General features: G+C 36.2%; 2 protein-coding genes across 4 annotated transcripts; both read left to right on the top strand.

The window, feature by feature from the left end:
* The first annotated feature begins 1,331 nt into the window (after nucleotides 1-1,331).
* LOC113681780 (putative G protein-coupled receptor No18) lies at nucleotides 1,332-8,592 on the top strand. 3 transcript variants are annotated; one of them, XM_089200305.1, is made up of 3 exons: nucleotides 1,343-1,459; nucleotides 4,306-4,414; nucleotides 6,865-8,592. In XM_089200305.1, the coding sequence occupies exon 3, from the start codon at nucleotides 6,881-6,883 to the stop codon at nucleotides 7,832-7,834; it is 954 nt and encodes a 317-aa protein (XP_089056431.1). In that variant the 5' UTR covers nucleotides 1,343-1,459; nucleotides 4,306-4,414; nucleotides 6,865-6,880; the 3' UTR covers nucleotides 7,835-8,592. The 3 variants fall into 3 exon arrangements, with proteins under 3 accessions (XP_027054699.2, XP_089056431.1, XP_027054698.2); XM_027198898.2 differs by lacking the exon at nucleotides 4,306-4,414 and having other exon boundaries at nucleotides 1,332-1,459; XM_027198897.2 differs by lacking the exons at nucleotides 1,343-1,459; nucleotides 4,306-4,414 and adding an exon at nucleotides 5,894-6,321.
* Nucleotides 8,593-10,504: 1,912 nt separating this feature from the next.
* Nucleotides 10,505-11,298, top strand: LOC113681788 (uncharacterized). The gene is made up of 3 exons (XM_089198923.1): nucleotides 10,505-10,532; nucleotides 10,676-10,794; nucleotides 10,903-11,298. The coding sequence occupies exons 1-3, from the start codon at nucleotides 10,505-10,507 to the stop codon at nucleotides 11,248-11,250; spliced, it is 495 nt and encodes a 164-aa protein (XP_089055049.1). The 3' UTR covers nucleotides 11,251-11,298.
* Nucleotides 11,299-11,427: the final 129 nt, after the last annotated feature.

Here is an 11,427-nt window from a genome sequence, read left to right as displayed (position 1 = left end):
ACAAGCAGCTGCTGCCCATTGTAGTTGTTGTTGTTGATTTTGTTTATTTGTTCGTTCTTTTGTCTCTTTTTTGTTTGTTGTTGTTGTTGATTTTTTAAACAGTTATGAAATCAGTTAGACTGAAAGAGCTATGATTGTTTGAGTCCTTTTGGCGATTATAAATTAAGAGGACAGGAATTCATTATACAATACAAGGGAAAAATAAACCAGAAAGGAAGGGAAGTCAAAGATGGCGACCATTTACACGGTTTACAGACGAAAAAACTTTTAAAGTTTTTTGAACATCTCAAACCTTAAGGTACATCCAGTGAAGACGTAGTCTTTTAGCTTCGTATGAATATAATTTCACCCCTTAATTTTCAAAGACGCCGATTGATACATATTGACCGTCTACTTCTGATATCACTTAGGCTTTTATTTCCCTCCGTGGTCACACGTGTCATCTTTTAAATACAGTTGAGCAATTACCTAAAAGAGATACCTAGGGCCTTCTGCTATTGGAGGGCTTGACAAGTGACGTTATAAAGGGTAAACAAAAAAGAGAAATTCACGACACAATTCGAATTACACAGTGTATTCATATTAAGTTACTCAATTTATCAACTCGATTATATTTCACGATTTTTATGGCTTTGATTGATAAGGATCCGACTAAATCATATATTTGACACTCTGTTCATGAAAAACATAATATACAGGAGTTTGGAAGTTATAAATTGAACCAATTCAGAATTAAATGGGAACAAAAAAAAGTCCAGAACTTGGCTTTTGTTAACAATTAAGCTTGTCAAATTGCATTTTATTAAAAAACTTTTATCTTGTTCCGGTCTTGACCCTTACCTGACAGATGCTTGCTAGTTTGTACTTTTATATGCATATAAACAAGTTTTCTTTATCTTATGACTAACATTGATAAATTGCAAAGCTTGATTTTTTGGTTAATTTAGGACCACGTTTCTCGCTCCTCTTTTTTACCTTGACAGCTCGGTAAAAAAGATTATCACTATTTCTCTTAATGGCGACTTAACCCTTAAATTACATCGACATATTCTTTGAATAGAAATTCAAATTTGGGACAAGGAACATTTTTTGGTGTCAATTTATATATTGAAAAGACAAAAATATATAATATATATACATATATTAAGGTAACAAAAACCAGAGAGTGGTAATCACTGTCTTTCTGTATAGAAAATCAGTCGCGCTTTCCCAGACCTCGAACACATCTAATCAATATAAGTGAGATATTCCACGGCAGTAAACTTCTGTTTTTTCAAGATAATCAAATCAACCTGCATACGTATTTAATTTACATATGTAAAGTTCTGCTGAGCAAAGTAGGGTTTAATTTCCCCTCAAGTGCATGGTTTTAAGCAAGAAGCTTCCCGCTGAGAATCTTCTCCTCCTCTTATCCTCAGCATTTAACTCTAAGGAAGGAAAGAAACGTTGAAGAAAAAAGGTATTATACTACTTTTTTATATATAATTATATTAACCGCGAAGGAAAAATAATTTGACCAAAAAAGGAACTAAGCTTATTAGTGGTGAATAAGGATGCTTAAAAACCCTCGAATATTTTGTTCATCGTATTTTCCAGCGGCTCCAGGACTGGTAAGTCCAAACAACATTATAAATCAAAGGGAATATCACAATGATTTCCTCTACAGAAATTTTAGTCTCCCAGAACAAAATTCGAATCGATGTCTTTGTGATCTAATTTGAGGGTCACTGTGGAAGGTGTATGTGCAAACGTCCGTTTTTCTAAGAATTAATTGAGGGCAATATTGTAATGCCAAAAAGATATGTATTAAAACCCGAAATCTTTCTATAAACATTCTGCAAGGAAGGAAAATAATCTATTTTTTTTTATTATGTAGATGAAAGTCGTTTCGATAATATTATTTTTTAGTACCGCGAGGTTTCATTAAAGTTCAGATTCATAAAGATAATGACAACTCATGTCTCTGAAGTGCTAAGTGATCGTAATCTTTCGCGTGGTACACTACAAGCGCTTTCTTCATCGGCGTTATTGCAAGATGCAAAAAATAAATTTTCAAAAGGTATGAGGAAAATTTCCACATCAAAATCTCCCCTTTATCAATTTCAAAGATATTACATTTCATATGTTGAGATATTTCATCTTTCCGGTAAGACACTCACTGTCCTTGTGACAAACTTTTGGTTGATGTGTTTCTCCTATTGCCGTAGTTTTAATATTTGTATTTTCACTGAAATATTGCGACGCTTTTAACATGAATCAAGGTAAAGGGGAACAACAAGTAATTGTCCGATCAAAGGTGCTCTGAACGTGATCAGAGCCCAAGTTATTTTAGTAGAATCAAAGAAAGTCGTAGGCGGTATTTAGATACGCCGAGTATGAATGGAAACAAGGAAGAAGGTATAATTGCTCTATATATTTTTTTTTTCTTTGAATAGGATATTTTCACAAAGGCGATCGGACTAGAAGCTTCCCTCTTTAATTTTTCTGCTTTGATATTCCCTTGTTCCCGGATATTTTGCTCTAGATATCTAACAATCACGGCATATATGTTTTTCTTTTGTTTCCAACCTTTTTTGTAGGTTTTTATAGTCCACCTAAAATAAATGGACTTATTTGGTCTAACATCTTTATTTGTATATGAAAGCTACATGTTCGGCTTTTTGCAATGGAAATTCTCTTTCGAGAAATCGTTTTAAACGTATACAGTAAACTTGATGATAAAATATCCCTTTATGTTCACGGACAATCCATTTAGATCACTAATCTACATTGAAGTTGGCAAGGCAAAAACTATATTGAAGTACAGATTCCGAACAAATAAGTGTCAAAAAAGACTAGAAATGGGCAAATTGCGTCGTTAGTAGTAACAAAGATTTTAATAATAAAAAAAACCTCCGAGAAATCGGAAATAAATACAAATATTTTTTCCGGATTTTTTGCCAACGGGGATATATATTTATTAAGTAAATTCTCTTTATGTCAAGACCTTCTCTCGTGAAAAAGATCGCTATTATAAATAAGTATTAATTTAATTTCGCTCGTTTACTTACTTGATGCTTAGTGTACAGCTACATAGGACTCGGACCAAAGAAAGAGTTTCTCAGGCTTTGGAGCTCATTCATACACCGGCAATGAGCACATTCATGGAAAATATCCCGGTGTTGAAATGTAAACAAACAGAATAAAAAAGGTTTTCGTGATGAACGAGATTTTGATATACTTGCACTCATTAAGCTGGCACAAAAGCAACATATTTAGGTTATGTTACTATCAATACATATTTATATGATAATGCACCCATACAGACGCACAAAAACAAACTTTGAGACCTGAATTTCAATTGGTAGAGTTGTAATTCCTACAATTTGAGTTTTTATTTCTAAGGAAGTTTGTATCACAACAAAGGAAAGCGAAACCGGAGGGCAATGTTTTCGAATCCCTCACCGAAGGTTTTGGCGGATAATGTAATTTTGAAACGTCTGTTGATCATTTTAGTTTAAGAAAAATAGATTTCAGCCTAAAGAGCGCATGGAAAGAAAAAAAGAAGCCAGTTGCATGTCGAGCTTCAGTTGATGGTTTGCTATAGAACAGTGACTCATTTCAGTTTGGAAGAATATTGAATTTTGAACTGATTCGCCAAATGGTTATAATTAAATAAAATAGTCTAATAGAGAGATTTAGTTTACATTCGAAAATCACGAAACTGCTAACCTAGATCTACAACCAACTTAAACTGCAATACTTAACAAGAAATTCCTTTGCTTGGTGCATATTACTTAAGTAAAGCTTGCAAGCCTCTGAATACAACTACATCACTCGATATCAATTTGTCAGCGGTTTGCTACAAAATTTCGGCACGTTTTCTTTCAATCAGGTTCCCGTTCAATTGAATTTTTTACTCTTGCTACTTTTACTTTGTCTAGGTGTAAAAAGAGAGGAACAAGTTTAAGCAGATTTTGTAAAATTTATGTAAATACCTCGAGGATCGTTTGTTTTTCTACGATTCAACATGATAAATATAGTTGCGAGCATTTGTCATTTTCAATAGCAATATCATAACCCTCGAGACATACCTTAGGAAGTTTTGGCTCATGTTAACTACCGAGTGACGGATATGAAGAAATTAGTAAACCCGGCATTTAGCCTAAATCAAGTTCATGTTTTTATCACTTCTACCATGTCAACTGGAGTATTGCATGCTCACGAGGTGTTGATAAAATCAATCTACTTTATGCATGGGTAGGATATACGTTTTGTGCCTGACTACAATACCAACTTTTGCTCCCTCTCCCTTCATCCACTTAGTCGATGATATCATGATCAGGGACCCTTGCAATGCTACTAGCTATTGTATCATTCACCTTCCTGTATAAAGCACAACAAAGCTAAAGGGGACAAAAAAATTAGGACAAAGGTTAGTAGAAATCAATATGCTTTATTTTTTTATGTTAAACGCCAAAAATGAGAAACATTACAATCTGAACAAAAGCTGAAGTAAGTCTCTTTTAACAAAAGGCTGTCTTAAGAGTTCAATGTTTTTCACGAGCTATCAGATTTACTCTGATATGGTTGAATTATTATTTTCAAATAGTGTATTAGTTGTGTTACTTCGAGTTGTCTTATGCACTGAATAAATCGCAAACAAGCAGTTATACCAATGGAAAGGTCAGTATTTAGATTAGAGATTAAGTCTATCTCTTCCCCCACTAAAAGCACTCTACGTCAATCAAAATCGCCAATTTAATGTTTCTCCCTAGATAAGTTTTCTCTTTTCTTATTATATTAACGAACGGAAACTTCTTGGCAGAGGAAAAAAAACTCTGCAGACGCAATTTCAGTAATACGCACCAGTGATTGGGATGTAAAACATTAAATTCTTCCCATCATTGTATTTAGAAAACAAAATGATCGATCTCGCAGTTGCACACAATGATCATTGAGGGTGAGGGGAACATTTACAATTATCATCTCGACATCATGGGTAGGAGAAAGCGTTGCAATCTATCACAGGTATCATGTTCAGTTCAAGCACCTCAAACTGGTATGACTTGGTTGTTGAGAATTTTGATCGCACTGTCTATGGTAGAAAAAATAAGGCTAATTTTTGGATGAAATTAGCGGTCGAAAATGAAAAAAAAAAAAGAGAAAAAAGGGAGCTCCCGCTCTGAAACGCACACCGTAGCTATTAGGAGTAGTCAAACGTAGAAGAAGAAATGTTGATTACAAGCAGAATTTCCCTCTAGCTTTAAAAATTCGACATGGAACTGAGTTGTTCAACATGGATTGTCTGAGGTTTTCATTTTATGATTACCTACCACAAGTTGTTTACTTTGAGGACGAATTTCGTCACAATGTTGTAACAAACAGCCTATTATTATTCGTAAGCGATTTGCGTTAGTAATTCGCGTTTTCGATTTATTCCCTGTAATAACCACCCGGCAGCTTACGTTACGTAGTTGTCTAGTACCTGCGACATATGGTTATATTCGCACTTTCAGATGAAAGGTCTCCTTTGAAACATCACTCACAATTGATAACACTCGAAAATTACATGGTCCTATGCTTAAAAGCCTTGCCTCCGTACCTCTTAAGACATGTAGCGAAAGGTCATTCCATTCTCTCTTTCCTCTTTTTTCCTGCAAAGGTTTTTTCCTCTTTCTTATTTAAATTTTCGTATCACATATCTTTTTTTATAAAAGATTAAACCCCTCGGTCGTTTGAAGCTAAAGCATCAATCAAATGAAATACTCTTCACAGCTTCTACAAACGAATGAGACAATGTTTTAATCATCAAAGAAAGATCAATATTACGTACAGATGCGATAAAACCAGACTCCTTCACTTAAGCTAAGCAAATATACCTTTACCCAGAGAAAATTTTTTTTTTTCGGCTGCTCTTAAGAAGCTTGAACGCAGCTCTATGCCTTCTTAAACTGCGGCGTTCAAATCATCGAGAAAATGTTTACTTTTAAGTAGGGTTAGTCACGATGACCTGTCGATCCATTTGAATACTTCACTCACTTTTATGACTGAAAAACGATTTATCAATCGAATGCGTTGTTATCATACTTTTGAAGAACATGATTGTATTTGGCAAAAAGGATTGTATTACCTGATCACGTACAAAGGAAATTTGAATGGCACACATTTATTATACTCCCAATGGTGCAGCAGTCGTAGTGATCACTCCTCCCCGCGCAGGTGTAAGGTCAGTGAACTTGATTTCCTCAACGGTTCCTGGATAATATCACGCCTCCCGAAACAATCGCGGTCTCTCCTCCGTCACTGCGACTGTTTTTGGCAGCCATTTATTGCTTCTTTGTGAGTATTGATATTAAGTTTTTTCTAAGTAATTCGCGATCGCTTCAACTTAACTGCGCTTATGTTTCAAATCGTTCCCATAGTCGATATTTCCAGTGTTTATAGTTTATACCGAGAAGGAACGACATCTTGTAACATAGAGAAATTAAAAATAGAAATATCATGAAGTAATCAGTGGCAAATTTAGAACTCGCATTTGTTTTTTCATGCTCTTTCCAGCATGTGAATATAACGAACTTTAATTCTCTGATTTGGCAGTTCTTCTCTGCGAAGACAACGGCAACATCACCACTATGAGTTCTTCCAAGTAACTTCCTCGAAACCGTCCATTAAAATGTCGATGTAAACTTACCTTTCGTAATTTTCACAATCGAGAAGTTCCTTTCAGTCATTTAAATAATACCTGTAAGAAATTCATCTCTTTTCTACGAAAAATGGGTATTTTAGATATTATTCCAGTTTTCATATCTATCGCGAGAGTTGTCTCTCAATTGTTGTCAATTGTTTACTTACTAATAAATTCTGTGTTTCGGCTTTCCGCAGACCCGAGCGACGAGGAATGAACGAATCATCTCAAGAAGAAAGACCATCGGACATTTCCCTTGTGGGGTGGTCACTAGCTTTTGGCATAATGTCAATAATCATCGTCACAGGCAACTCAATTGCCATTGCGGTGCTCACAAGAAGGCGACTACTACGCAGGCGGACAAGCTATTTTCTTCTTTCTCTTGCTGTAGCTGATATGACAGTTGGAATATTTTCAGTTCCAGCTTTCATCTATCAGTTTGTTAGCTTCTGGAAACATGGTTCTGTCTCAAAATCCACACTTTTGAACATTGTGAAAGCAATGGACGTATTTTGCGGCCTGGGGTCTACATTCACTCTGACAATAATCGCCTTGGAAAGAGTGTATGCGATTTGTTTCCCGATCCGTCACAGAACCTCCACAAAAAGGTTGTACCACGCCTTGGTTTCTTGCGTTTGGATCTTAGCGACGCTCTTGTCAAGTCTGTACTTTTTCCATGAATACGACTTGATCGAACACAAAGTGTTCTTCTGGTTTCTAATTTTGACGTTCTTCTCTTCCATGCTTGTAATGTTGTTAGCTTATCTCGCCATCTGGATAAAGGCCCGCGTCCAGCAGATGTACTTTAGAGAGGCAAGTGTAGAGTCTTCTGGAGCTGGATCCGACCGAAAGAGACTTCCATGTATCAACGAAAACAGCAGCAGGGACAGAAGTCGGCGAGCCATCGAGAATGACCGAAAATTGGCCTTGACTGTGTTTATAGTGACGACAGTTTTTATCCTAACTTGGCTTCCATTTCACGTCATTAATCTAATTGTGTTCTTGAGGTGCAAATCTTTTCCATGCCTTGCGCAGCCTTCACATCAACTGATTTATACCGTGAAATTACTTCATTATACAAACTCTATTTTAAACCCAGTTATTTATTCGCTCAGACTGCAGGATTTTCGGTCAACTTTGAAAAAATTCCTTTACCGTAAAGGATGATGCGTTTCTGAGAATCCGTTACTGTTTTCCAAAATCAGTTGGGTGATGGAGAGATCAAATGCTCATGCTTACTCTGCTAATTTGCAGACAATTTGACGAGTTAGTATGCTTTACAGTACCTCATAAAAAAAGGAAGATGTGTTTTTGTAGCCTAAGGCTCATAATGAAAGGATTGGATCACAACATGCATAAAATTCATTGTAAGCTGACCACTTTTACACATTCACCAGCTTGAGACGCTCCCATCAATCTTTACAAATAATCAATTGCGAAAAAGAACTGTTTCATTCTTGACATCAAGCATATATTTCCCCCAGCCCTGGTTTTTAACCATGGTCTTTAAACCATGTCTGATTGTCCACCTGGTTGCCATGTGAACTTTAATATATCTGTGGGTCTACATGTTTATACAGCTGTAACGAGAAAGGTTGTTGAAAAAAAGACGTAAAAGTGCACGCCACAATCCCAAAAGGTATTGTGAATAGTTCCCTGATTTCAGGATTTCCGAGAAATCTGAGAAACGTCACTGTAAGGACGAGGCAGAGCGGGTTCGGGAGCGGGTAAACTTCATTGATTACCAGATAACCACATTACCTTTGGTGGTTGTCGCGTGCAATTTTTTCCTTTTTTCCGACAAACTTTCTCCAAAAAGCTGCATACTGAAGTATGATGCAACTATACTGTATGTTACGGCTACATGCATGGAAAAAGAGGAATTGTAACACCAGAGGTTCATGATTAAAGTTATTGAACGAGAAGCGTCGACCAATATTTCTTGATGCAACTATACTGTATGTTACGGCTACATGCATGGAAAAAGAGGAATTGTAACACCAGAGGTTCATGATTAAAGTTATTGAACGAGAAGCGTCGACCAATATTTCTTGAGTTTATGGGGAATCAAAGCGTTGATTATTATATATATAAATATCGTCCTAAGGAAAGTTGGCCGCCAACATTCTTGAAAGAACCAACTGGAAAGCGTTTCGAGACGACTTTACATTTGTAATTAAGTTGTTGTAGATGTTCAGTAAAATAAATGACACGCGTCGAAAGAAACGGAAAAACCAACTTGGAGATGATGTTTGCTGTTAACAAAATGTTCCATAAAATGTACACCCAAAATATTTGGTAGATCGCGAGAAATTTATACTTCCGGTCGTAATGGTAATGAATCATTTCAGGGAATACTGTTTACATCTCTGTTCATTCGACTTTCGAGTTCAAAATCTATCATTTCTGTTAAATTTGATTCACTCAAACGACGATTTCGTCGTTTCTAATCATGATAGCATGTAGGATGCTTGCAATTGAGGAGACAAGATACCCTCATGTGGGACCTAATTCATTATCAAAGTCTTTGTTACGCACCAAAAGACTTGAAGCATCAGATTTCGAAATACATGGAAACAGAATGGACCGTCGTTCGATTCGTTCGTTTACTTCTCCATGGAAAACTCTGAACATTTTTCTTGAATTAATTCTTGGTAGAGAAAGTTTGATTCACCTCTTTAACTTTATTTCAAGTTGTGATTTAGAGATGTTTGAATAATTAACCAAAGTAACACTTCAAGTTTGACACTCTACTCTAAGAGGAGAATCTACAATTCAAATATAAAAAACAACTTTTTCTGTGTAAAGATACAGGAAAAATACGATAAGAGTAAAGAAGAGATAGCCTCATCCATTTTCAATAAAAGCATAAAAAGTCTGATTTGGTTTTCCTCCATTTTGCCATCTTCATTTTATTGTGAAGGGGCTTGCTGTTCCCGGTTGGGTGATCAAAACAATCGCATTCAGACAATGTAAAAGGCAAACAAAAGCCCAACGTGTTAAACGAAGAAGTTTACAGCTTACAATTTATTTACAGCCGTCGAACTTTTAGCCCTTAACTAACTGTTGAGACAGTCATTTCAATAACTCACTTCTAGATCTTGAGACACAAGAACTGAACTGAGGTAAGAACTATTGGTATTAAACCTTTTTTGCCGCCTATGTCAAATTTCAACCAGATGGTTATAATTTTCACGTTGCTTGACCGAAGACGACCGTATTATATGCTCGAAGAGCAATAATATTTCGTTGTAAACCAAGACGAAAATTGAATGTAAGGGAAACGTTTTACTGTGTATAGGAAACAACTTAAAACGTTTAGCATTTTAAGTCGTTACGAACATAGAATTTCGCTATACTAGATTTTTTTTAACATAGAAAATGACATTACATACGCTTAAATTTCTACAGCAACACTAATTAAAGAAAGGCAAAGATATTTGTCGAGGTTGATTTTACACACAACTTCCATTTCCTGTCAGGATTTCGTATTTCACGAAAACCATGAAGCTAAAAATGATTCTGGTGGTTATCGTGCTACTGACAATCTCTTGCAATGTACAATCAGCAGGTAAGAACTTTTTTTCTCTCGGAGAAGCATTATTCAACAAGTGCACAATACCAAGTTTGTTAAAAATAATTATTCTTTTGTTCCCTAATGTGTTGCCGAAAAATTAACGCTAAGGAAAGGTTTGATTCTATTTCTTGCCTTAAGCCGACAAATAGCAATAGCAAAATAGAATGAAAAATAGCAAACTGCAAATAGAATGAGATTTTAGGAAATGTTTGCGTAGTGACCAAACTGAGAAAAGTGCATTCGAAACCATCAACGTGATCATGATGAAAAATGCAGCAAATTTCCTCCGTGCCTCTGTTTTGTTTTTTCTGTCAAAATAAGTCCAAGAGCGACGAAAAATTTCTGGTCACAGGACATAATTCACATAAGTAACTTCTTTTCTTCCTTTACGTATAAAGGTTTAATTTTTACCATATGTTTTTTCCTACAAGGGAATTGTGATCTTTTGAAATTCTGGGGTGGCTTCTTTGAAGGCGTTGGTTATATTCATCCAGGATTCAAAGGAGCAATCATAAATATAAACGGCTACGCTCAGCAATGCAGGATTAAGGTTTGTCTCTTGGAATTATTTTAGAAAAAGAAGCTCTCTCTTACACGTTCTCGGTACGGAAAAGCGAAATGAAATTTGATTCTGGTGTTTCGGTTTGTCCTTTACTAGGTGGTACTTACAAGTTCCTTCAGGAAAGACAACGGAAAGAAACTAGAGGGCGCCAAGTATAAACCTGCCAGCCGCAGTAACCATTTCGTGGGTCACGCTATTGACATGAATTTGAGAGACGGGAATCTTCTCTGCAAATGGGCTTGTCTGCTCAACAACAAGTACCATTCCAAAGGAGTCAAGTGCTTCACCCAGAAGATCATGCAAGATGCAGGCCTTCGCTGGGGGGTCGTCTTCAAGGATCCTGTTCATATCGATGATGCGATCAACATCAAAAAGAGTGAAGAATACGATGGACTCTATCAGTCGCTTCAAGCCAATTGTAATTTTCTTCCAGTGAGCGGCTGAGTAGTACAAAGCACGACTGAATGAAATAAAACATGGCTGAACTTTTAATAGTAGTGTAAATGTTTGCCAACCCTAAAGAACAGCCTTCGCGCCCACAACCTGAGCAGCCATTATGCATTCAATTCATCACTCGCATGCCATGGTAAACATCAAGAGCGAGCGCTAAAAGAGAAACTA

Source organism: Pocillopora damicornis, chromosome 3 (genome assembly GCF_964200805.1).
Source record: "Pocillopora damicornis chromosome 3, jaPocDami1.2, whole genome shotgun sequence".
Classification (NCBI taxonomy): Eukaryota; Metazoa; Cnidaria; class Anthozoa; order Scleractinia; family Pocilloporidae; genus Pocillopora; species Pocillopora damicornis.
Note: the sequence above shows the minus strand (reverse complement) of the source record. Positions and strands in the feature narration are given on the sequence as shown.